The sequence below is a fragment of the Balaenoptera borealis genome, assembly GCF_965194805.1.
Source record: "Balaenoptera borealis genome assembly, chromosome: 1".
NCBI lineage: Eukaryota > Metazoa > Chordata > Mammalia > Artiodactyla > Balaenopteridae > Balaenoptera > Balaenoptera borealis.
The window spans coordinates 62,219,210-62,245,929 of NC_138860.1; the positions used below are offsets into that span (position 1 = coordinate 62,219,210).

General features: G+C 45.5%; 1 protein-coding gene across 8 annotated transcripts in view; it reads left to right on the forward strand.

The window, feature by feature from the left end:
• Positions 1 to 26,720, forward strand: part of GPR161 (G protein-coupled receptor 161) — a gene marked incomplete at its 5' end in the record, with an annotated part of 69,813 nt that overhangs the window by 27,034 nt on the left and 16,059 nt on the right. For all 8 annotated transcript variants that reach the window (XM_082360802.1, XM_082360806.1, XM_082360799.1 and 5 more), the window contains 2 exons: positions 6,983 to 7,397; positions 22,982 to 23,706. In XM_082360802.1, coding sequence (XP_082216928.1) covers positions 6,983 to 7,397; positions 22,982 to 23,706 — 1,140 coding nt within the window. The remainder of the gene's footprint in view (positions 1 to 6,982; positions 7,398 to 22,981; positions 23,707 to 26,720) is intronic.

Genomic DNA, 26,720 nt, shown 5'->3' on the forward strand with positions numbered 1-26,720 from the left:
AGGCTAGCCATTCATCAACAAATAATTATTGACTTACCTACTATGTGCCAGGCACTTGTCCAGGTGCTGGGAAAACAGCCATAACCAAGTCTGCCCTGAGTACAAACTAACTTGGAATATTTTTACTCCAGTCATACCTCTAAGAGCTTCCATTTTGCTTAGTGTTTTCATTTCATCTTGTTTTCAAAGCTCCCAAGTTAGCTATTTTTATAAAATTTGTTGTCGATGTTTAACTTTTAAAATTTAATTTTTTGCAGTTCTGATTTTAGATTCATCCATATATTTACCATTTTCTTTTCCTTATTTCTGGATTCAGTTTCCTTCATGAATTGTATCTTTAAAGGGATCATTCGATAAGGAGTTATTAGTAAACATTCAGTCTCTGCTTGCCTCAAAAGTATATTGTGCCCTCTCTTGAATGGTATTATAGAACTTTAAGGCAAGAGTTCTTTTCCTTAGCACTTCCAAGAGATTATTCCACTGTTTTCCGGCCTCTATTTTCTGTTTTTTTCAAAAGACGTGTCTGCTGTTTATCTAATTGTTACTTCTTTATAGGAAAATTTGTTTTTACCATTTTCTCTTTATCTTAGTGTTTGTCATTTTTCACTGTGATGCACCTTGGTATAGACTTTTTCTGACTTATCCTTAGAACTTGATATGCTCTTTTGTTCTAAGGACTCACGTGTTTCTTTAATTCTAGAAAATGTTCAATTATACCTCTGAATAATGCATCAACCTTAATGTAGGCAGTGTAGGTCCACCCTAATGTAAGTTGGATGCTTTTGACTCAAGTAACAGACACCTAACTGAAAATAGCTTTAAAAATAATTTTTACAAATGTATTACTTTGCATAACCAGAAGCCAGGATGAAGGTGACTTCCGGATTTGTTGGTTCAGCAGCTCAAGGATCCAGGCTTTCTTCTTTGCCATGCTCAGCATGTTGGCCTAGCACCTCTAATGATCCCAAGGGGGCTGCCACAGCTCTGTGCTCTCTTGGCCATTAGGAAAAGAGTTTTCTTCTAGTGCCTTTGTGAGGTCAAAGCAGCTTTTCCCAGAAATCCACTGACTTCTCCTCCTGACTAATATGCCAGAATTGCAAGGAGAAAGACAACTCGATGATTTGTTTAGCCCACTCAAGACTCTGAGAACCAGGGATCTGATCAACCTTCTCTGAGTCACTGGAGGAGGATTGGACACCAAACAAAGTCAGACGTCTGCCAGTAAGGGAAAAAAACCTGACACTGGTTGCTGGGTAGGCACCCAACAGTATCTGCTACCCTTTCTCTCGAATCGCTCCTGATGCTACTTCTTTTGAACATACGTTGAATCTTCTTAACCTGCTCTTCATGTATCTTGACTTTTATTTCATATTTTCATTTTCTTAATCTTTTTTGCTGCATTCTGGGTAACTTCCTCAGAGCTGTTTTCCAGTTCACCATCTTTGTCTTTAGCTAAATCTGCTGTTCTGCATACCCATTGAGTTTTACATTTTGTTAGCTAAAATTTTAATTTCTAGAATTTCTATTTGGTTCTTTTTCACAATTGCTTATTATTTTTTTCATGATGTCTTATTCTTTCATTATGGTTTCTACCTCTTTTCCTTTTAAAGCTTTTAATTGTATTTATATTATGGTCTCTTTTATATTTTTCTATTAATTCAAGTTCTGGGCATGTTAATTCTCCTGGTTTCTGTTTTGTGGATTCTCCCTCATGGCAAATGCTGTGCACTCACTTTCATTAAATGTTTGTTTTGTGAGTGTGGAAGTTCACTACAGAGCCACTTTGTGTTTACTTTGGCCAGCATTAATTTTTGCATGAATTTATTAGCTTGGATTTCTGCACCACGCAGAATTTATAAGCTTGGTACCCTCATCAGCATGGCACGTCTCAATGTTTGATTTCTCATGGAAAAAAAACTTCAGTGCTCCACCCAGAGCTTCAGGTAAATGACTGTTTTTGCCACTTCCCTTTGCCAGTAAGAGGAGTTTTTCTGATTCTTTTTCATGGAGGAGGCAGCCCTTCGAGAACCCACTCTTTAAGCAGGATATTGGTTCCAGTTCTCTGCCTTGTGGAACCCAAAGTCATCCTCCCACATAAAAAACCTCAGCCCTAGGGGTCTTGAACTAGGTCTAATACCCTTTTGGCCACAGTTGTGAGATTACAACTCTGGCTTTGAGTTTTCTCTCCGTTTCTGTTACCTATGGATTTCCCTTTCTTTTTTCAAGGTTGTCTTTTTTTTTTTTTTTTAAATTTTGGATCATATTTAACCCAGCATTTCTATGAATTTGGAGTAGGAAAGATGTTCCCATCAGCTGAGTTCACCATGTTCCCAGAAATGATCCCCATAGTAAGTGAGAAACACTGTGCTTTGCTTGGGTAAAGTAATTATACCTTATAAAGTACTTCCTGTTCACTGTCTCATTTGCCTTTTTTTCTTTATTTAAAAATTTTTTCTTTTATTTGTGTTTATTTTATTGATGTATAATTGCTGTACAATATTATATACGTTACAGTTGTACAAGATAGTGATTCATGGTTTTAAAGGTTGTACTCCATTTATAGTTATTATAAAATATTGGCTATATTCCCCGTGTTGTACAATATATCCTTGTAGCTAATTTTATACCTAATAGTTTGTGCCTGTTAATTCCTTAGCCCTGTATTGCCCTGCTCCTCCCCTATCCCCATGGTAACCACTAGTTCTCTATATCTGAGTTGGCTTCTTTTTCATTATATTCATTAATTTGTTTTAATTTTTAGATTCCACATATAAGTGATAACATATAGTATCTGTCTTTCTCTGACTTATTTCACTTAGTGTAATAGACTCCAAGTCCATCTATGTTGTTGCACATGGCAAAAAGTAGGTTTTTTTTTCACATTCTTTTTTTTATTGTGGTAAAAGTCACATAATATAAAACATACTGTTTTAACCATATTTAACTGTACTGTGTTTTTATGAAAGGCATGGTTCGTCCTCACTCCCAGGGAGCAAAGAGTCCAGTGGGGGTGAAGAGGAGCATACTGGTGATTACAAGACATATTAGGGGAACACTATGCTTTGCTTGGGAAAAGTAATTATACCTTATAAAGTACTTTCTGTTCATTCTCTCATTTGCCTTCTATATTATATTTTTAATTTCTTAATTTTTCTGACTGCATTCTGGGAAATTTCCTTGAACCTGTTTTTATATTTATATTTGAAGAGTGAGTTCATACTGATACCTGCAGTAACCAAGCTAACACCCCAGGGTTCTTCCTCACCTTTCTCTATTCTATGATTCGTATCTCCTTTCTCCCGTGATTAGAAATGTGTTTCCCAACATAAGCATGTATACTCAGTTGCTGTACACTCAAAAGAATTGTAAACTTAAAACACCATTAACAACATCTAACCTACTAAGTGAACTTAGTTGTTCTCTTGTCTTTACAATATGTACCATTAAGAGTTTACAGTCAAAATATCATATTTAAAAGCTACTTGACTTAATTCTTTTCTCTGTATGATTATGTTATCAATCTAATATATAGTTAGGCTTTTTGTTTTTCAGTTTGCAATCAATTTTATATCTACTTTTTGCATCCATTTGTTTTTTTTTTAAAGATATTCTTTTTTTTTTTTTTTGGCTGTGTTGGGTCTTCGTTTCTGTGCGAGGGCTTTCTCCAGTTGCGGCAAGTGGGGGCCATTCTTCATCGTGGTGCGCGGGCCTCTCACTATCGCGGCCTCTCTTGTTGTGGAGCACAGGCTCCAGACGCGCAGGCTCAGTAGTTGTGGCTCATGGGCCCATTTGCTCCGCGGCATGTGGGATCTTCCCAGACCAGGGCTCGAACCAGTGTCCCCTGCATTGGCAGGCAGACTCTCAACCACCGCACCACCAGGGAAGCCCCATCCATTTTTATTTAACTTTTTTAGTATGTAAAATATTTACTTGGTTCAAAAGGCAAAACTGTAAAAACATACTGAGAGAAGTCCACTTCCATCTGTATCTTTGTTTCTGGTTATCTTTCCTATTTTTCTTTTTGTATAAGTAAGCATATATTTATGTATATTTTATGGGCAAATGTATTTTTATTTCCCCCTTTTTCTCACATATTTTCTTTTTATAACAACTACTGCCTCAATGAATAAAATAACCGTGGGCATCTGTTACTTAATATTACGAACTTATGTCTTCAGGATAAATATCTAGAAATGGAATTGCTGGATCAAAGGCTCTGTGCCTGTGTAGCTTGGTTAGGTATTGCCACATCCCCCTCCCTAGGGCTGTTACATTTTGCGTTCCCATGTGGAGTGTTGGAGAATGCCTGCTTCCTCACAGCCGCACCGGCAGTGAGTGTTGCCAAGCTTTTGAATCTTTAGTGGCATGAAAGGAAAGAAATGGTACCTCAGTGTAGTTTTAAAGTGCATTCCTCTTATTTTGAAGAAATGGGGCATCTTTTCATGTGTTTAAGTACAATTGGTATATCTTTTTCTGTGTACTTTTTTTCTAGTTTTATTGAGATATAATTGACACATAACATTGTATAATTTCAGATGTACAACATGATGATTTGACTTACGTGTATATTGCGAAAAGATTACCACTATAAATTTAGTTAACATCCGTCATCTCATATAGTTACAATTTTTAAAAATGTCTTTTACTCACTTTTCTATCTTTTTCTCTCTCTTTATTTTTAAGTTAGAATGATTAGTCCTTCTGTGATATAAGTTTTAAATATTTTCTCCCATTTTGTCATTTGTCTAACGACTCAGAATTTGTTTTCTTTACCACACTGTTATCACTTAGGCAGTTAAGTATAACATGCTTATGTAGGACTTTATTTTGAGACACCAGTTAATAATTTACTTATAAGAGTGAACAAAATTCAGAACTCAAAAAGTAAAAGCAAAACCCAGAAATAAGCTTACAAAGACACAGACATAGAAGGCATAATTCTAAAGTATATTTACTGCACAAAGCTAGAGTACCTAACGTATTGCATAACTGAATCAAAATTCAGAATATTTTAGCAGCCTGGAAATACGGGTGAAAAGGCACAAAGTAAAATTTAGTAGATATCACGTTTTGTATTTAGGCTTAAAAACACTAACGCCATAAATTTAAGCCTGGGGACACCTGCCTTCACAGAAACTCAAATGTGTATAAACTTTGGGTTTTAATTGACCACACATTTATGTAAGTCCAGCAGGGTAATATGGTTGCCAAAAGAAAATGCACTCCTAGAGTGAATAGTATCAGAAGATTATCCTGATCATGGAGAAAATTGCCCCTTTATGTACTTACTAGACCATGTCCAGAACGGTACGTTCAGTTTTGGGGTCCACAAATCAAAAGGGTCGTTGACATCCGTGAGCAAGTCCAAAGCAGGGAGTCTGAGTTAGTAAAGAGTCTAGAAGTCACATCGGGAACCTGGGGGTTTGAATCTGGAGAAAAGAAAGCAAGTAATCTGTGAAGTATTTGAAGGCTGTCAAGGGGAGGAGGGATTAGAATTATTTGATGTTACTCAAGCTCGCAGCATCTGTGGTTGTGACCTACGAGTGCGCCTGTTGGTAAAGGGAGACTTTCTAACTGGCCTTTAGGGCTGCTGGGAAGAGGAAGAACTGCCTTCCTCACCTGCCAGCTCCCTGTGGCCAAAGGTGTCTGGACAGAGGTGCCAGGTCAGGCGGGCGCTGTAGGGAAGGCTCTGCTGCTGTGTGTAGGCGGTCTAGACACCAGGGTTCTTGCTTTCTGGCTCGGGGGAAGCAATCTTTCCTTCCTTTCCGGTGTATTCTCTTTTCTGGGAACAAGAGTGATCTGTGGGATTTTTTTGGCTGATTCAAGTAGATGAAAATTTTGGAGAAACATTCGTCTGTAGGATTGAATGTTAAAATGTGTCAACCTTGAGTTTTCACCAAGATCCGGAGCCAGCGTCCCAAGAGCAGGGACTGCCCCTTGTTGAGAACGGTGTTTGTGGGCACAGACCTCAAACTGTGCCTCCTCTTACCCATTTATCATTAGTGTCAGCTCCTTGCCCTCCCTCACCGTGGCTGATGAGAGCAGTAGTGACGTCTCAGTATGAACTGTACTTGCTTAAACCCTGCTTAGGGATCTCAGAATGATTCCTATGATAATCTTATTGTCCAACTTTAATGGGCACATGAATCACCTGGGGATGGCATTAGCGTGCAGGTTCTGATTCAGCAGTTCAGAGGCGGGCATGAGATTCTGCGTCTCTAGTAAGCGCCGGGTGATACTGACGCTGCCGAATCAGGGTCCCCCCTGCATTGCAGGAGTCAAAAGCAGCAGTCCGCCTAGACCAGGTGGACTGAATCAGAATCACCTGCACTGTGGTTGTCTAAAATGCAGACTCCTAGGCTGTCCCTCTGTTCTCTGGGACCAGACGTCTCTAGGGATGGAGCCCAAGAATCAGCTCTTTGAGCCGGTACTGCAGGTGATTCTTAGGTACATTAAAGGTTTTGAACCACTGGTCCTGGGGAGAATGGATAAGGTGGTTTAGACTCGGGGGGGGCGGGAGTGGACTTCCCTGGTGGCACAGTGGTTAAGAATCCGCCTGCCAATGCACGGGACACGGGTTCGAGCCCTGGTCTGGGAAGATCCCACATGCCGCGGAGCAACTAGGCCTGTGCGCCACAACTACTGAACCTGCGCTCTGGAGCCCGCGGGCCACAACTACTGAGCCCATGTACCACAACTACTGAAGCCCGTGCACCTAGAGCCCATGCTCCGCAACAAGAGAGGCCCCTGCACGCAGCAACGAAGACCCAACACAGCCAAAAGTTAAATAGATTGGGGGAACGCATCGTTCACAGGGACACAGTGAGTCGCATAGAAAGTCGGTTGTAGAAAGCTGGCCACTTGTGTAGAGCTTGCGTGGGGACGACCGGCTGGGTGACCTGGGGCCTCTGCAGCGCTTCTGTAAAGTGCACACGCTGTGGATTGATGACTGCTCTCCTGTCTCTGGGTCTTGTCTTTCCAGTCGTCCAGCATGCTCTGCCCACCCCCCGCCGAGGCGCACTGACCATGAGCCTCAACTCCTCCCTCAGCCACAGGAAGGAGCTGAGTAACCTCACCGAGGACGGTGGCCAAGGGGGCGGCGTCGTCACCGAGTTCATCGCCATTGTCGTCATCACCGTTTTCGTCTGCCTGGGCAACCTGGTAATCGTGGTCACCTTGTACAGGAAGTCCTACCTCCTCACCCTCAGCAACAAGTTCGTCTTCAGCCTGACCCTGTCCAACTTCCTGCTGTCGGTGCTGGTGCTGCCTTTCGTGGCGACCAGCTCCATTCGGAGGGAATGGATCTTCGGTGTGGTCTGGTGCAACTTCTCGGCCCTCCTCTACCTGCTCATCAGCTCGGCCAGCATGCTTACCCTCGGGGTCATCGCCGTCGACCGGTAAGCTTGCATCGCACTCAGAGAATCGAAGGGTTTAGGAGTGTGGGCAAAGGGGGAACCTGAGAGATCATGTGGGCTGTGCCTTCCAAGCTGCCTCAGTTCCTCGGGAGGGTGTCGGGTCTGTGCTGGGGAGGGTGAGAAAGCAGAGTTCTGCCTCCTCTTCTATCCCCTCAACCAGAGCACCTCTGATTTTATCTGGTCTAGCTTGCATGTAGTTGGGGACTTCCCTGGTGGTCCAGTGGTTAAGACTCTGCGCTTCCACTGCAGGGGACGTGGGTTCGATCCCTGGTCGGGGAACTAAGATGCCACATTCTGTGCAGCGTGGCCAAAAAATGAGAAAAAACAAATTAGAAAAAAAAGTTCTAGAAACTTCTGCTTCTCAGTTGAAAGATGAGAAACAGAAGCTGAGGAAGGTGACGTGGCAGAGGAGGTATCAGATCCAGGTCTTCCCCAAAGTGCTGCCTGCTCTCTGTTGCTTTGGGTTGGGCCAGAGCTGGACCGGGGCAGCCCAAAGAGGAAATACTCTCTATCCTCCACAGTGCACGGGCCTGAACATCAGCTCAGACCTGGATGGAAGGAGAGCAGGGGAAGGGAAGGCAACTCAGGGAGTAAAGGTGGTGGCACCTGGGAGAGACAGTGTGTGCTTTAAAACATCTGGGCTGTCCCTTCTTGTGGCATAGCTGGCTCTAACAGCAAGGAGTAGCACTGCTGACGCCCCTCAGCTCTGTCTAGAAGGTTCTTCCAGATTCCTGCGTTAGGCTGTCAGATTTAGTTGTGAAAGTCCTGCAGGCTTTGACAGCGAGTTTCCGACCCCTGGAGTCGTCTTCTTTATTAGGATTTTGCCAATGGTCACTTCATTCACCCCAGGCAAGGGTTCAACTGTACAAGGGCAGAGGGGGGAGATTCAGATTCTCTGTGATTTATAGAATTGGGGAGGGAGTCAGGGAAAACACAGAGGGGTTCCCCAGGGCTGTCGTCACTGGGTGACACAAGTCCCCTGGCTCCCTTGGGATCGTCCATTTTTTGAGCCGATGAGTGGTGGCTGGATGGTCCACCCACGGTGCGGGCCTCCACTAGGGCCAAGGCCAGAATCCTTTCGGCTCTCTGCACCTGTTGGGGGTTGGAGTGAAGGAAGCCATTGGTCAGAACTAATCAGGGGGCTTCTCCGAATATCTTCTTTCCCCCCCAACAACAAAAAAATAATACCCAAAATAGAAAGAGTACAATAAGAACTATGCATAATCCCACCAATCAGAAGCAATCACTGTTTACATTTTTTTTAGTATACTTGCCTCCAGGGATTTTTGGCCACATGCAGTAAATTTAGAAAATAGGCTCAAGGCACATGTGGTTTTGTGACCTGCGTTTTCACTTAACAAGTGATTGTGAGCATTTTTCCCACCTGCAGATATCCCTGGAGAACATGATTTTTAATGGTTACATGGTATTCCGTCCTCTGGATGGACTGTAGTTTATTTTTACAGTCCCCTGTTAGCTTACTATTTTGTATAGCACTTTGAGGAAGATGTATGTTTGTGGAATTGTGTTTTCAGTCACAGTAAACACACTTTCAAGATTCTTGATGTGTAAAAGGCAGGCTCCCCTTCAGAAGCTTGTGCAGGTTATTACTTCAGCAGCCATTCATCAACATCCTATCAAGACTGATAATAAGCACTGCAAACATAATTGGAAGTCTGTTGGCAGTAGGATGGGATGGGAAATCACTGCTTTTGGAATATCCCGTCTTGGGTCCTGTGGAAGGTGGAGTGGGGGCCAACAGCTCAGGAGCAGAGCGGGGGGGGTCGGTTTTTAGGTGCCTCTCACAGAGCTGTGTATACATGGAGACTCAGTAAGGAGAGGCAGCTCTCGGAGGCTGTATACTGCTTACTTGGATCTGAGGTCTAGACAAGCGAGAGTGAGAGTTCTCACCGGCAGGCATGACCGATTCTCAAATCATGCCATCAAAATGCATCAAACGAGAGAGCATTTGCCTCTTTCGATGCCTTACTCTTTCATGCTGGGAATATTTGCTGGGTGTCTACTCTGTGAAAGGCGCTGTGCTACATCCTCGGATGGTAGGATACAGCAGGAGCAAGACGCAGCCCTTGCCCACCAGGAGTCCACAGTTTCGTGGCAGAGGCTGACCCGTGGGTGCTGATGTGAACACAAAGCAGAATTAAGCGCTATAACAGCTCCCGTGGCTGCTTCTCATGGCAGGGCCTGCAGCGCTCCGGGGAAAAGGTGGCATTTGAGCTAAGTCCTAACAGTGAATAGGATGGCAGGGGCCCTTCCGAATGAAGAAGCCGCCTCCATTTATTCATTTGATAAACAGCTATGGAGCACCTCACGTATGCCTGGCAAGGTGATTGGTGCTGGGAATGCGCCGCTGAAGGAGATGAACAGACACGCTGAGGAATTCACGGTGTTGGGGGGATAGACATGTGGCCAGGTAATTTTAGGACCACGTGATGTGTACGTAGAGCCAGTGTGTTCAAGGTGCTGTGAGAACGCAGAGGAGGGAGCAAGGCTGGACGTGGTGAAAAAGCATGGCACGTGGGACACAGCTGGAGACCAGGGGAAGCAGCTGGCCACGGAAGAGGCGACGCACGTGAACAAATTGGTGTCACAGGTCATCTCACTAGAGATTTAATCCAGGCACCCCAGACCCCACAGCCTGCGCCAGGGTCACCCAGTGACAGAGCCGTGAGTCGAGAAAGGGCTCTGCCTCTCCCTGTGATGACAAGTCACCAAGGCCTGGTTGTCTCTGGAAAATAGATCATTTCCCCCTGCAAGTGTAGCAAGATGGATTTGGCCATCACAGTGCTTTGCCCAGATCTTTGACTATAATATATAGACTGCTGTATAAAATTTGTGGTGTCTTCAAATATTTTCATGGCAGGTGCGATTAATTTTTTTTATTATTGGTCATTCATGTGGCTAAAAATACAAATGGACTGGACCAGCGAATTGATCATGTGCATATAAATGATCACCATCTGACCAGGATTTCAAACACCCCTTCCCCCTGTCCCCATTGATTTTAGGGAATTAAATTTACTTGATGTTAGTGAGTTTGAAGGTTACGTATTTGCCTTCTATGTTGGAAACCTAAAGATGCAGCTGTGTGTGTGTGTGTGTGTGTGTGTGTGTGTGAGAGAGAGAGAGAGAGAGAGAGAGAATGAGAAAGAGAGGGAGAAACAAAGAGACAGAGGTGGAGGGGGTGGGGAGGAAGGAAGGGAGAGTGAGAGGGAGGGAAACAGGCAAGAGGAGGCAGAAGTAAAAGATAAGTGAGGAGAGAGGAGAAAAGAAAAAGAGAATGGGGGTGGAAGAAAGAGATGGGAACATCGTTAAGAAAGTCGAAGAAAACAAGGGCGGGGGGCATGATCGCTACTAGAATGTGTTACGTGCTGGTCACCTGCCGGGCACTGCACTATGTCCTGAACAAATGTTTATCCCAGCTAATCCTCACAACGACCGTATCAGTCCTCATTTTGCAGATGAGCCTAGCGAGATTTTGCAAACTCGCCCAAGTCCACATGGCTGGTAAGTAACTCGGCCAGTTTCTGAGATGCTAAAGGCTGTGCTCTTAACCATCACACAATATGCAGAGTCAGTTGTCAGTCAAATCCGACAACCAGTTCCTTTAGCTTAGGGTTTCTCGACCTCAGCACGACTGACCTATTGAACCGGATGATTCTTTGTTGTGACGAGCTGCCCTGTGTAGGATGTTGAGCGGCATCCCTGGCCTCTACTCACTAAATGACAGCAGCACCTCCCGGTTGTGACAACCCCAAATGTCTCCAGACGTTGCCACACGGCCCCAGTTAAGAATGCTACCTAAAGAAATCTGTCAAACTGGTTGGCAGATGAGCCAAAAGAGTCCGTCCTGTAGCCCCGTGAAGAGAGAGCAAAGGCAGAGCATGAAAAGAATAGCTGGCTGGAGTGAAATTCACCATCCAGATGTCAAGTGTCCTAAAGCAGCCTTGTGGAAACAGGTCCAGGTGGGGAACATCATTCGACCTGGGAAGATTTTCACTGTGAATAAGTCCAACATGGTCACCTCTGGCTTAGCTTCAGGTCCTGTTAAGACATTTCTAATGTTTTCATTCCACACCAGCGTGGATGAAACTCCAGCTCTAAAAATAGTATTTTATTTTATTTTTTAATAAATTTATTTATTTATTTGGCTGTGTTGGGTCTTCGTTTCTGTGTGAGGGCTTTCTCTAGTTGCGGCGAGCGGGGGCCACTCTTCATCGTGGTTCGCAGGCTTCTCACTGTCGTGGCCTCTCTTGTTGCGGAGCACAGGCTCCAGAAGCGCAGGCTCAGTCGTTGTGGCTCACGGGTCTAGTTGCTCCGCGGCATGTGGGATCCTCCCAGGCCAGGGCTCGAACCCGTGTCCCCTGCGTTGGCAGGTGGATTCTCAACCACTGTGCCACCAGGGAAGCCCCTAAAAATAGTATTTTAAATGAAAGTAGCTAACACTATGGGATGGTTAGTTATAGTACAGCCAGAAGATTTTTCAACGTTAACGTGTTCACTCCAAGGTAGCTATAGTTGGCTTAGATTTTGTTCATGTTTTTAGTGAAGTCATCTTATTAAAAACAGGGGTCGTTATCTAAGTGGGTGATCTCGTGGCAGGAGAGCTAAGCATTGGAGCCCCTACGGGCATTACCACTTTGAAGTTACACGTGACATCACAAAAGGCTCTTTGGGGACCAAGGGTGGTGCTTGGGCTCCTGTCTAAAAATGAGTTGTTGGAGAAAAGATCGAGAGCTTCAGAAGACAGCTAAGAGTACGGAAAACAAAGGAAAACCCCTCCGTTTTGGCCTGTATTAACCTGCAGGGAATAGGGAGTTGCTTTTGTTCTATATTTTCCTTTGAACCTGCAACTAGGCCTAAATGAGGCTTAAGTTTAAAAAATGAAGTTTCAAATCTTTGAAACCCATTAAAAAATTATTTTTGTGGGCAGATGTTGGCATGTTTATATCTTGATAAAGGTGTAGATTTGAGCATTGCAATGTATAGACATTTAGCCAAAAACCCCTAAAACCAAAGCAACCCCTGGAGGGTGTGGATATATACAGGCAGCACTCTGGCCTCTGGGGGGCTCTTCTGATTGTAGGAGACTGACCTCTCAGGAGCCAGCACCAACCCCGTGCCCGGGCGTCCCGATGGGCCTCCGGACTCAGTTGGGAGAAATCACTGTCACATCCCACAGGAACTGCTGGTGCCCAGAACCTCAGATAGTGAGTGATATAAATATCACTTGTTACAATAAAGAAGTTTTGCCATTGAATAATAATACTAACCGGTGTTGAGAGTAGCCAGAAGGCTATGTTGCAGAGGACAGCTGATTCGTCGTAATGATTTTTTTTAACATCTTTATTGAAGTATAATTGCTCCACAATGGTGTGTTAGTTTCTGCTTTATAACAAAGTGAATCAGCTACAGATATACACACGTTCCCATATCTCCTCCCTCCCGCATCTCCCTCCCTCCCACCCTCCCCATCCCACCCCCCCAGGCGGTCACAAAGCACCGTGCTGATATCCCTGTGCTATGCGGCTGCTTCCCACTAGCTATCTATTTTACATTTGGTAGTGTATATATGTCCATGACACTCTCTCATCCTGTCACATCTCACCCCTCCCCCTCCCCATATCCTCAAGTCCATTCTTTAGTAGGTCTGTGTCTTTATTCCCATCTTGCCACTAGGTTCTTCATGACCTTTTTTTTTCCTTAGATTCCATATATATGTGTTAGCATACTGTATTTGTTTTTCTCTTTCTGACTTACTTCACTCTGTATGACAGACTCTAACTCCATCCACCTCATTACAAATACCTCCATTTCATTTCTTTTTATGGCTGAGTAATATTCCATTGTATATATGTGCCACATCTTCTTTATCCATTCATCCGATGATGGACACTTAGGTTGCTTCCATGTCCTGGCTATTGTAAATAGAGCTGCAATGAACATTTTGGTACATGACTCTTTTTTTTATTAATTAATTTATTTATTTTTGGCTGTGTTGGGTCTTCGCTTCTGTGCGAGGGCTTTCTCTAGTTGCGGCAAGCGGGGGCCACTCTTCAACACGGTGCGCAGGCCTCTCACTATCGTGGCCTCTCTTTTTGCGGAGCACAAGCTCCAGACGCGCAGGCTCAGTTATTGTGGCTCATGGGCCTAGTTGCTCCGCGGCATGTGGGATCTTCCCAGACCAGGGCTCGAACCCGTGTCCCCTGCATTGGCAGGCAGACTCTCAACCACTGCGCCACCAGGGAAGCCCCACATGACTCTTTTTGAATTATGGTTTTCTCAGGGTATATGCCCAGTAGTGGGATTGCTGGGTCGTATGGTAGTTCTATTTTTAGTTTTTTAAGGAACCTCCATACTGTTCTCCATAGTGGCTGTATCAATTTACATTCTCACCAACAGTGCAAGAGGGTTCCCTTTTCTCCACACCCTCTCCAGCATTTATTGTTTCTAGATTTTCTGATGATGGCCATTCTGACTGGTGTGAGATTGTAGTTTTGATTTGCATTTCTCTAATGATTAATGATGTTGAGCATTCTTTCATGTGTCTGTTGGCCATCTGTATATCTTCTTTGGAGAAATGTCTATTTAGGTCTTCTGCCCATTTTTGGATTGGGTTGTTTGTTTTTTTGTTATTGAGCTGCATGAGCTGCTTGTAAATCTTGGAGATTAATCCTTTGTCAGTTGCTTCATTTGCAAATATTTTCTCCCATTCTGAGGGTTGTCTTTTCACCTTGTTTATGGTTTCCTTTGCTGTGCAAAAGCTTTTAAGTTTCATTAGGTCCCATTTGTTTATTTGTGTTCTTATTTCCATTTCTCTGGGAGCTGGGTCAAAAAGAATCTTGCTGTGATGTATGTCATAGAGTGTTCTGCCTATGTTTTCCTCTAAGAGTTTGATAGTGTCTGGCCTTACATTTAGGTCTTTAATCCATTTTGAGTTTATTTTTGTGCATGGTGTCAGGGAGTGTTCTAATTTCATACTTTTACATGTACCTGTCCAATTTTCCCAGCACCACTTATTGAAGAGGCTGTCTTTTCTCCACTGTATATGCTTGCCTCCTTTATCAAAGATAAGATGACCATATGTGCGTCGGTTTATCTCTGGGCTTTCTATCCTGTTCCATTGATCTATGTTTCTGTTTTTGTGCCAGTACCAAACTGTCTTGATTACTGTAGCTTTGTAATATAGTCTGAAGTCAGGGAGCCTGATTCCTCCAGCTCCATTTTTCATTCTCAAGATTGCTTTGGCTATTCGGGGTCTTTTGTGTCTCCATACAAATTGTGATATTTTTTGTTCTAGTTCTGTGAAAAATGCCAGTGGTAGTTTGATAGGGATTGCATTGAATCTGTAGATTGCTTTGGGTAGTAGAGTCATTTTCACAATGTTGATTCTTCCAATCCAAGAACATGGTATATCTCTCCATCTATTTCTATCATCTTTAATTTCTTTCATCAGTGTCCTATAATTTTCTGCATACAGGTCTTTTGTCTCCTTAGGTAGGTTTATTCCTAGATATTTTATTCTTTTTGTTGCAATGGTAAACGGGAGTGTTTTCTTAATTTCACTTTCAGATTTTTCATCATTAGTATATAGGAATGCAAGAGATTTCTGTGCATTAATTTTGTATCCTGCTACTTTACCAAAATCATTGATTAGCTCTAGGAGTTTTCTGGTGGCAGTTTTAGGATTCTCTATGTATAATATCATGTCGTCTGCAAACAGTGACAGCTTAACTTCTTCTTTTCCAATTTGGATTCCTTTTATTTCTTTTTCTTCTCTGATTGCTGTGGCTAACACTTCCAAAACTATGTTGAATAATAGTGGTGACAGTGGGCAACCTTGTCTTGTTCCTGATCTTAGTGGAAATGGTTTCAGTTTTTCACCATTGAGGACAATGTTGGCTGTGGGTTTGTCATATATGGCCTTTATTATGTTGAGGAAAGTTCCCTCTATGCCTACTTTCTGCAGGGCTTTTATCATAAATGGGTGTTGAATTTTGTCAAAAGCTTTCTCTGCATCTATTGAGATGATCATATGGTTTTTCTCCTTCAATTTGTTAATATGATGTATCATGTTGATTGATTTGCGTATATTGAAGAATCCTTGCATTCCTGGAATAAACTCCACTTGATCATGGTGTATAATCCTTTTAATGTGCTGTTGGATTCTGTTTGCTAGTATTTTGTTGAGGATTTTTGCGTCTATGTTCATCAGTGATATTGGCCTGTAGTTTTCTTTCTTTGTGACATCTTTGTCTGGTTTCGGTATCAGGGTGATGGTGGCCTCATTGAATGAGTTGGGGAGTGTTCCTCCCTCTGCAATATTTTGGAAGAGTTTGAGAAGGATAGGTGTTAGCTCTTCTCTTAATGTTTGATAGAATTCGCCTGTGAAGCCATCTGGTCCTGGGCTTTTGTTTGTTGGAAGATTTTTCATCACAGTTTCAATTTCAGTGTTTGTGATTGGTCTGTTCATATTTTCTATTTCTTCCTGGTTCAGTCTCGGTAGGTTGTGCATTTCTAAGAATCTGTCCATTTCTTCCAGGTTGTCCATTTTATTTGCATAGAGTTGCTTGTAGTAATCTCTCATGATCGTTTGTATTTCTGCAGTGTCAGTGGTTACTTCTCCTTTTTCATTTCTAATTCTATTGATTTGAGTCTTCTCCCTTTTTCTCTTGATGAGTCTGGCTAATGGTTTATCAATTTTGTTTATCTTCTCGAAGAACCAGCTTTTAGTTTCATTGATTTTTGCTATTGTTTCCTTCATTTCTTTTTCATTTATTTCTGATCTGATCCTTATGATTTCTTTCCTTCTGCTAGCTTTGGGGTTTTTTTGCTCTTTTTTCTCTAATTGCTTTAGGTGCAAGGTTAGGTTGTTTATTCGAGATGTTTCCTGTTTCTTGATGTAGGCTTGTATTGCTATAAACTTCCCTCTTAGCACTGCTTTTGCTGCATCCCATAGGTTTTGGGTCGTCGTGTCTCCATTGTCATTTGTTTCTAGGTATTTTTTGATTTCCCCTTTGATTTCTTCAGTGATCACTTCGTTATTAAGTAGTGTATTGTGTAGCCTCCATGTGTTTGTATTTTTTACAGATCTTTTCCTGTAATTGATATCTAGTCTCATAGCGTTGTGGTCGGAAAAGATACTTGATACAATTTCAATTTTCTTAAATTTACCAAGGCTTGATTTGTGACCCAAGATATGATCTATCCTGGAAAATGTTCCATGAGCACTTGAGAAAAATGTGTATTCTGTTGTTTTTGGGTGGAATGTCCTATAAATATCAATTAAGTCCATCCTGTTTAATGTATCATTTAAAGCTTGTGTTTCCTTGTTTATTTTCATTTTGGATGATCTGTCCATTGGTGAAAGAGGGGTGTTAAAGTCCCCTACTATGATTTTGTTACTGTCGATTTCCCCTTTTATGGCTGTTAGTATTTGCCTTATGTACTGAGGTGCTCCTATGTTGGGTGCATAAATATTTACAATTGTTATATCTTCTTCTTGGATCGATCCCTTGATCATTATATAGTGTCCTTCTTTGTCTCTTGTAATAGTCTTTATTTTAAAGTCTATTTTGTCTGATATGAGAATTGCTACTCCAGCTTTCTTTTGATTTCCATTTGCATGGAATATCTTTTTCCATCCCCTCACTTTCAGTCTGTATGTGTCTCTAGGTCTGAAGTGGGTCTCTTGTAGACAGCATATATATGGGTCTTGCTTTTGTATCCATTCAGCCAGTCTGTGTCTTTTGGTGGGAGCATTTAATCCATTTACATTTAAGGTAATTATCGATATGTATGTTCCTATTCCCATTTTCTTAAATATTTTATGTTTGTTATTGTAGGTGTTTTCCTTCTCTTGTGTTTCTTGCCTAGAGAAGTTCCTTTAGCATTTGTTGTAAAGCTGGTTTGGTGGTGCTGAACTCTCTCAGCTTTTGCTTGTCTGTAAAGGTTTTAATTTCTCCATCAAATCTGAATGAGATCCTTGCTGGGTAGAGTAACCTTGGTTGTAGGTTTTTCTCCTTCATGACTTTAAGTATATCCTGCCACTCCCTTCTGGCTTGCAGAGTTTCTGCTGAAAGATCAGCTGTTAACCTTATGGGGATTCCCTTGTGTGTTATTTGTTGTTTTTCCCTTGCTGCTTTTAATATGTTTTCTTTATATTTAATTTTTGATAGTTTGATTAATATGTGTCTTGGCGTGTTTCTCCTTGGATTTATCCTGTATGGGATTCTCTGTGCTTCCAGGACTTGATTAACTATTTCCTTTCCCATATTAGGGAAGTTTTCAACTATAATCTCTTCAAATATTTTCTCAGTCCCTTTCTTTTTCTCTTCTTCTTCTGGGACCCCTATAATTCGAATGTTGGTGCGTTTAATGTTGTCCCAGAGGTCTCTGAGACTGTCCTCAGTTCTTTTCATTCTTTTTTCTTTATTCTGCTCTGCATTAGTTATTTCCACTATTTTATCTTCCAGGTCACTTATCCGTTCTTCTGCCTCAGTTATTTTGCTATTGATCATGTCTAGAGTATTTTTAATTTCATTTATTGTGTTTTTCATCGTTGCTTGGTTCCTCTTTAGTTCTTCTACATCCTTGTTAAATGTTTCTTGCATTTTGTCTATTCTATTTCCAAGATTTTGGATCATCTTTACTATCATTATTCTGAATTCTTTTTCAGGTAGACTGCCTATTTCCTCTTCATTTGTTAGGTCTGGTGTGTTTTGACCCTGCTCCTTCACCTGCTGTGTGGTTTCTTGTCTTCTCATTTTGCTTATCTTACTGTGTTTGGGGTCTCCTTTTCACAGGATGCAGGTTCGTAGTTCCTGTTGTTTTTGGTATCTGTCCCCAGTGGCTAAGGTTGGTTCAGTGGATTGTGTAGGCTTCCTGGTGGAGGGGACTAGTGCCTGTGTTCTGGTGGATGAGGTTGGATCTTGTCTTTCAGGTGGGCAGGTCCACATCTGGTGGTGTGTTTGGGGTGTCTGTGGCCTTATTATGATTTTAGGCAGCCTCTCTGCTAATGGATGGGGCTGTGTTCCTGTCTTGCTAGTTGTTTGGCATAGGGTGTCCAGCACTGTAGCTTGCTGGTCGTTGAGTGAAGCTGGGTCTTGATGTTGAGATGGAGATCTCTGAGAGATTTTCGCCGTTTGGTATTATGTGGAGCTGGGAGGTCTCTTGTGGACCAGTGTCCTGAAGTTGGCTCTCCCACCTCAGAGGCACAGCCCTGATGCCTGGGTGGAGCACCAAGAGCCTTTCGTCCACATGGCTCAGAGTATAAGGGAGAAAAAAATAGAAAGAAAGAAAGAAAGAGGATAAAATAAAATAAAATAAAGCTATTTTAATAAAAAATAAGAAAAAAAATTAAGAATAAATGTATTCAGGAAAAAAATTTTTTTTAATTTTTAAAAATAGATTTATTAATTTTTTATAGTAAAAAATAAGAAAACTATTAAGAAAAAAATTTTTAATTTTTTTAAAATAAAAAATATGAAAAAACTTATTAAAATTTTTTTTTTAATTTCTAAAAATAGAAAATAAGGAAAAAATTATTAAGAAAACATTTATTAGGAAAAAAAATTTTTTTTTTTGAGTAAAAAACAAACAAACAAACAAACAAACACGGACGGACCTAACCCTAGGACTAATGGTGAAAGCAAAGCTATATAGACAAAATCTCACCCAGAAGCATACACATATACACTCAGAAAAAAAGGAAAAGGGGGAAAATTAATATATCCTGCTCCCAAAGTCCACCTCTTGAATTTGGGATGATTTGTTGTCTATTCAGGTATTCAACAGATGCAGGCACATCAAGTTGTTTGTGGAGCTTTAATCCGCTGCTTCTGAGGCTGCTGGGAGAAATTTCCCTTTGTCTTCTTTGTTCATACAGCTCCCGGTGTTCAGCTTTGGATTTGGACCCGCCTCTGCATGTAGGTCGCCTGAGGGCGTCTGTTCCCCACCCAGACAGAACGGGGTTAAAGGAGCAGCTGCTTCGGGGGCTCTGGCTCACTCAGGCCGGCGGGGTGGAGGGGGGGGAGGGAGGGGCACGGATGCGGGACGAGCCTGCAGTGGCAGAGGCCGGTGTGATGTTGCAGCAGCCTGAGGCGCGCCGTGCGTTCTCCCGGGGAAGTTGTCCCTGGATCACGGGACCCTGGCAGTGGCGAGCTGCACAGGCTCCCGGGAGGGACGGTGTGGAGAGTGACCTGTGCTCGCACGCAGGATTCTTGGTGGCGGCAGCAGCAGCCTTAGCGTCTCCTGCCTGTCTCTGGGGTCCGCGCTGATAACCGCGGCTCGCACCCGTCTCTGGGGTCCACACTGATCGCCGCGGCTTGCGCCCGTTTCTGGAGTTTGTTTAGGCGGTGCTCTGAATCCCCTCTCCTTGCGCGCCGCAAAACAAAGAGGCAAGAAAAAGTCTCTTGCCTCTTTGGCAGCTGCAGACTTTTTCCCGGACTCCCTCCTGGCTAGCACCGAAGCCCGAGCCTCAGCTCCCAGCCCCCGCCCGCCCCGGCGGGTGAGCAGACAAGCCTCTCGGGCTGGTGAGTGCTGCTCGGCGCCGAGCCTCCATGCAGGAATCTCTCCGTTTTTCCCTCTGCGCCCCTGTTGCTGTGGGATCCGCGCTGATAGCCGCGGCTCGCGCCCGTCTCTGGAGCTCGTTTAGGCGGCGCTCTGAATCCCCTCTCCTTGCGCACCGCGAAACAAAGAGGCAAGAAAAAGTCTCTTGCCTCTTTGGCAGCTGCAGACTTTTTCCCGGACTCCCTCCCGGCTAGCACCGAAGCCCGAGCCTCAGCTCCCTGCCCCCGCCCGCCCCGGCGGGTGAGCAGACAAGCCTCTCGGGCTGGTGAGTGCTACTCAGCACCGATCCTCCGTGCGGGAATCTCTCCGCTTTGCCCTCCGCACCCCTGTGGCTGCACTCTCCTCCGTGGCTCTGAAGCTTCCCCCCTCTGCCACCCGCAGTCTCCGCCCGCGAAGGGGCTCCTAGTGTGTGGACACCTTTCCTCCTTCACAGCTCCCTCCCACTGGTGCAGGTCCCGTCCCTATTCTTTTGTCTCTGTTATTTCTTTTTTCTTTTGCCCTACCCAAGTACGTGGGGATTTTCTTGCCTTTTGGGAGGTCTGACGTCTTCTGCCAGCGTTCAGTGGGTGTTCTGTAGGAGCAGTTCCACGTGTAGATGTATTTCTACTGTATCTGTGGGAAGGAAGGTGATCTCCGTGTCTTACTCTTCCGCCATCTTGCCCCCCCCCCCCCCCCCCCCCCCCCGTCGTAATGATTTTGATGACTGGTTGAACGTGGCTGGTCAGAGGAGCCGGGAACGGCTCGTATTCCCCAGACCTGGCCTCCCACACCTACCTGTACACTCGCCCCTGAAGTGTTGCCTCAGGTCAGAGGGCCTGCACGAGTTTTAAATGGGCAGAGGAAAGTAGAAATATCCTCCTTGTTTCTTTTTAAAAGTGAAGAAAACCTTCCTGGAAGTGCCCGCCATCCCACCGCAGCAAACTCCCCTCACATTTCATTTGCCAGATGATGTCACACAGGTCAGCACCTCAGCTGGTCACCTGGCAAGGGAGGGGATACCACCAGCATGGCCTGATTCATCCCTGGTGCTTAGAAGGGCCCAGTGTCCCCTGTGGTCACAGCAGTTTTGCAGGAGCAAGATGGGGATTCTGTCTTCAGGAAGGAAGGGGGAAAGGTCAGTGCACAATGTCCCAGCTCTGTCCCCCCTGCCATCTAAAGGGAGGCCCCACCCAGCCCTTTCCCCCCACTCTAGCCCATTCTGTCCTTGGAGCAGATCTATGCCAGAGGTTCTGTGATTCCCATCTTCCTGGTAAAGGAACTGAAGCTCTGAGAGGTTAGATCCGCTACCCAAGGTCACATAGCTAGTGGACAACAGAGTCGCCGTCTGAACCCAGGGATTGCCAACTCCAAAGCCATGCTGCTTTCACGGGGCTGCACGGCCCTTGCAAGATGCAAACCCAGATGTCAGCATAAGACAGGAATTGCTTTACCCCAGGCTCTGTGCAGGGGTTCTGTAATCCATACCATAATCACGGTGGTTTCCTCTCATCAGGCTCCACGCTCAGAAACACTCCTTCCAGGCTAGACCTTGGTGGGGCCTCGAGGCTTGAGAGCAGCAGTCCCCGTCTTGCCTCTGATTTGGAAGGCCCTTCATACAGGGTATAGCCTGAGGGGACAGCCCCTCCATGAGAGTCTGCCCCAGGCAGCAGGTGGTGATTCGGGCCATGGCCCCTGTCCCTGAGCTCTAGTGCCCAGGGGTGACTCAGGAAGGTCCTCAGTGTGGCCATCCCTGTCCCGCCACACGTCGCCCTCATGCAGAAGCCCCATCATTAAAGAACATTTCCTTTGGATGAAATGTCCGGGTGGGGAGGCTGGTGGTTTGCTTTCAACCCCATGGTCTAATCCTCCCACCCACTCCAGTTAAAGGGTCAGAGCTCAGCTGGCTGGCAAGGCTGGGCTCACCCCGGCCCCCTGGCTCCTCTTCTCCCCGCGCACCATCGCCCCGCGCCTGCCTGGGTGAGCTACAGGCAGCTTCCTCGTTGAGCCGGTGCTCAGGTACATCTCCGCGTCTCGCCAAGCCTGGCGTCCTGCCTCAGCTGTGCCTGGGCCAGTGCCTCTGACCTTTCAAGACCTGAGTTTGTGTGCCGTCTGGTCCAGGAAGCCCGCCCTGACCCTGCAGCCTGGATCCGAGGCCCCGTCACTACGAATCAGTAGCTCTCCAGGCCTCTCTCCTTCTGCACAGAGCTGAGGGGTTAGGAACCAGCCCTGGTCTGTGGACTCCGGAACGAGACGGTTTGCAGGGAATTGCTGGCATGTGCGCTGGAGACTGTAGAGTCAGGTTGCCTGGGTTTTTATCTTGTCTCTTCCCCTTCCTTATCTAGAGCAGATTATTTATCCTTTCTCTGCTGCTAAGATGAGGATAATGATAATGCCAGTCCCTCTGGAGACGTGTTGTGAGGGTTAAATACAGCCCTTTCTGCTCCAGGGCCTCATACGCTGCTTGTGTGTCCGTCTCCCCCCTGCATCTTTTTACCTGTATTTCCGGTGCACAGCACAGGGCTTGGCATGTGGCAGGCCTTCAGTAAACGTTCCCTGAACGAATGTACCCCATAATCCTTAGATGTTCTTCTGGTTTCTGAGGACCCTCTGAAAACGGATCTAAAAGGATTACTGTCAGAAACACAGGAGTGATCTGGCTTGATGCATGATCCCTTAGAACTCCTGTAGATGCCTGAAGACTCACCACACCCCCAAATACGAGTGGGCTCTGGAAGCAGGGCCGCCTGAGCTCTGTGCTCTCCCTGGTGTCCAGCCGTTGTCCGGTGAAGAGTTCCACGGAGCTGTGTGACATGGCCAGTCTGTGACCTGTCCGGGGAGGGTTGAGAGAAGGTGCTGCTTTCAGAAGCATTCAGCCCGTGGCAGTGTTGAATGAGAGAAATCCAGCAGAGCTCGCCACCTAGGAGAGCAGTGGGTGCCCCTCCTGGTGTGTCTTCTCTGTTTTGACTCCTCTCCCTCACCTGCCTCCATTCTTCTTCTAGCTACTATGCCGTCCTGTACCCCATGGTGTACCCCATGAAGATCACAGGCAACCGGGCCGTGGTGGCGCTTGCCTACATCTGGCTTCACTCCCTCGTCGGCTGCCTGCCACCTCTATTTGGTTGGTCATCGGTGGAGTTTGACGAGTTCAAGTGGATGTGTGTGGCCGCGTGGCACCGGGAGCCTGGCTATACCGCCTTCTGGCAGATCTGGTGTGCCCTGTTCCCCTTCCTGGTCATGCTGGTGTGCTATGGCTTCATCTTCCGCGTGGCCAGGGTCAAGGCACGCAAGGTGCACTGTGGCACCGTGGTCCTTGTGGAGGAGGACGTGCACAGGAACGGGAGGAAGAACTCCAGCACCTCCACCTCTTCCTCGGGCAGTAGGAAGAACGCCTTTCAGGGCGTGGTCTATTCGGCCAACCAGTGCAAAGCGCTCATCACCATCCTGGTGGTCATTGGTGCCTTCATGGCCACCTGGGGCCCCTACATGGTCGTCATCACCTCTGAGGCCCTCTGGGGGAAGAACTATGTCTCCCCAACCCTGGAGACCTGGGCCACTTGGCTGTCCTTTACCAGTGCCATCTGCCACCCCCTGATCTATGGACTCTGGAACAAGACGGTTCGCAAGGAACTACTGGGCATGTGCTTTGGGGATCGGTATTACCGGGAACCGTTTGTGCAGCGGCAGAGGACTTCCAGGCTCTTCAGCATTTCCAACAGGATCACAGGTAACTTGGGAACTTGGCAGGGAAGGGATGCCCACCCTCAGGCGGGTGTAGCCTGTGGTCCCGCAGGCGCTCGGGCAGGTTGATGGGCGAGGTCTCAGACTGACTGCTGCTTCAGGGCTTAAAACACAGGTTTCCTTTGGGGAAGGAACATCCCAGAGTGTCCGCTGTGATTCCCAAGCAGATTTCCTGAGCTCAGCAGTTCAAGGCAGGGTGCACCAGAGTTCAGAAATCCGTGTTCTGTGACCGCAGCCATGGCCCGCTGGCCTGGAGAGTATATTGATAGATACTTCTATCTAGAGAAAAAAGAACCCAAGCCCTGGACCAGGCTACCTTCACCTTTCAGTGATCCTTGAAGGCAGGGTTCTCTTTAAAGCACTTCCTCCCCTCGTCAGCTGCCCCTCCTGAACATACTCTGTCTTGGGCCTTTCCTCACAGGTCAGTGGTTTCCTCGTATTGGCCCTAATAATTCAGGATGTGTCGATGGCGGACCTCCACTCCCTCATTGAAATGCCACTATCTGGTGTGTGTAAAGCTGCTCCTCCATCTGATAATTGATTTCGGAGCTAACAGTTTCTGGACATGATCCCATCCCCTTTGATGAGACCCAGAGGAATTACTCTGGGGATAGACTGGTTTATTTTAGTTGGGGATAGATTTTTTTTTTAAACCTTTTTCTTTTGAGATAATTTTAGACTCAGTGAAGAGTTGGGAAAACAGTACAGAGAATACCCATCCACCCAGCTTCTCCTAGTGCTAACATCTTGCCTAACCGTAGCACAGCTATCAAACCTAAGACATTGCCAGGGGTGCAGTGCTATTAACAACTACAGACTTGACTCAGATTTCACCCATTTTCCCATTGATGTCCTTTTTTCTGTTCCAGGATCCAGTTCAGGATCCCACGTTGTATTCAGTTGTCGCATCTCCCTTGTCTTCTTCAGTTTTTGACAAGTCTTTTTTTTTTCCTTGTCTTCCATGACTTGACACTTTTTGTAGAGTCCTGATTGGGGATTTTGTAGAAGGCCCCTCAATTTGCATGTAGCTCATGTGTTCTCAGGGTCACAATGAGGTAATACCTTTTTGGCAGGCAGGCTGGGCGGGTGATGTATTCTTCCTAATGAGCATGCCAGGGGCACATATGTCAGTAGGTCTTCTTACTAGCTAGTTTTTACCCTGATCTCTCGGTTGATGTCTTAGCTTGGGCTGCTACAACAAACTACCGTAGACTGCATGGCTTAAACCACAGCCATTCATTTTTTCACAGTTCAGGAGGCTGGAAGTCTGAGGTCAGGGTGGCAACATGGTTGGGTTCTGGTGAGGACCCTCTTCCAGGCTGTCCTTTTGCTGTGTCCTCCCATGGCAGATGGCTGGGGAGAGGGACAGGAGAGAGCAAGCTCTCCGGTCTCTTCTTATAAGCACCCCACCCTCATGACCTCTTCTAAACCTCAGTACCTTCGCAAGGACCCACCTCTGAATACCATCACACTGGGGGTTAGGGCTTCAGTGTATGAATTTGGTGGAGAGTACTTTCAGTCCCTACAGTTAAGGTGGCGTCTGCCAGGTTTCCCCACTGTAAATTCACCGTTTTTTTCCATTGTCATTAGTGAGTACAACATAGGAGATATTTTGAGGCTCCCACTGTTTGTAGCATGCACTGGTGGGTCTTGCCCCTGCAGTTATGACTGTGTTGTTTGAGGGAGACTGTCGTCTGGACAGGCTGTTGGAAGAGAGACTCTGAGGGCACTTATCAGATCATATTCAAGGAAAGCGCCAGTTCAGACTGCAGTTCTAGTCTCTTGCCAGATGACTTTGGGCAGCTCACGCTGCTCGAGATAATTTTTCCTCCTCAGGAAATAGGTCTTCCACCTACCCTCCCAAGAGAGTGGGAAGAAATAACAACTCTTAATTATCATGATATTCAGTGGTAGTGATGAGAGGAGTCTTTTCCATGTGGCAATTAAACAAACCAATGTCACTGATTTATCTCAGGGACTGATGGAGTGTTCCTTCTTGAGAAAGGAAGGAATTCTGGGACTTTTTATTTTGACTATAGGAGAAAAAAAATCTCTCAGGACCCCAGTATTTTAATTCCTGAAATGCCCACCCCCTGCCGCTGGCAAGACCATGATTCCAAGTGTGACTTGTGAGCCAGGAGGAGTACATTCAGGGCTTGGTTTCATTTCACTGATTAACTTATTTGTTCAGATTTTGTAAAATCACTTACCTTCTGGGCAAAAAAATAAAAATAAAAAAAACATTAAATGTTTTCGATTCCAATGAAGTTAAGAATGAGGAGGGGAAAAAAATGAGGAAGGAGAATGGAGGAGGAGAGGGTAGATAGAACAGAAAGAAACATCTGCTTTGGGGGGCCAAGATTGTCCATGCAGGCCACTTGAGATGATCCTGGAAGAGTTTTTGAGGCTGTGAGAACAGGAGGAAAACACCAGCTGTGGTTGGGTTGGCAAGTCCAAGGCAGTGAGAAGTCTCCTCACTGAGGGAAAAGCAGTCTTGTGGGATGTGTCTGGGCTGAAGAGCGTGTGGGATGATGGGTTCTGAGTTGCTGGCCTTGCCCTTGAATGGGAGCTGGGGGCACCCCTGCTGCCTCTTCCCGGGATGTCCTGACTTCAGGAGGTGGGCAGCAGCAGCAGCAGGAGTGTTGGAAAGAGAGTGCCCACCCCAGCTCCGCGCCCTGCTCCAGCCATGCCAGGAATGCCCACGGCCTTTCTGGTCAGGAGGGAGAACTCTGCCCTCCACCTCGCATCCCTGGTCCCTCTGGCTGAGGGACTGGGGGCTGCGACCGGACCCTGGTCTGGCGCCCTCTGTGGGCATGACTTGCATCTGCAGCAGACGCCTAAACCCCAGTGGGCTTTCCCTGCCCCAGCCTGCTTCAAGCCACCTCCCTCCCACTCAGACAATGCACGTGCTCTCCTGTGAGCACAACGAAAGAAGGATGGTTAAGATTGGTTCCAAAGCCAGCAAGAAAAGGCTCGGAGGCCCTGTCTCGCTTTTGTTCC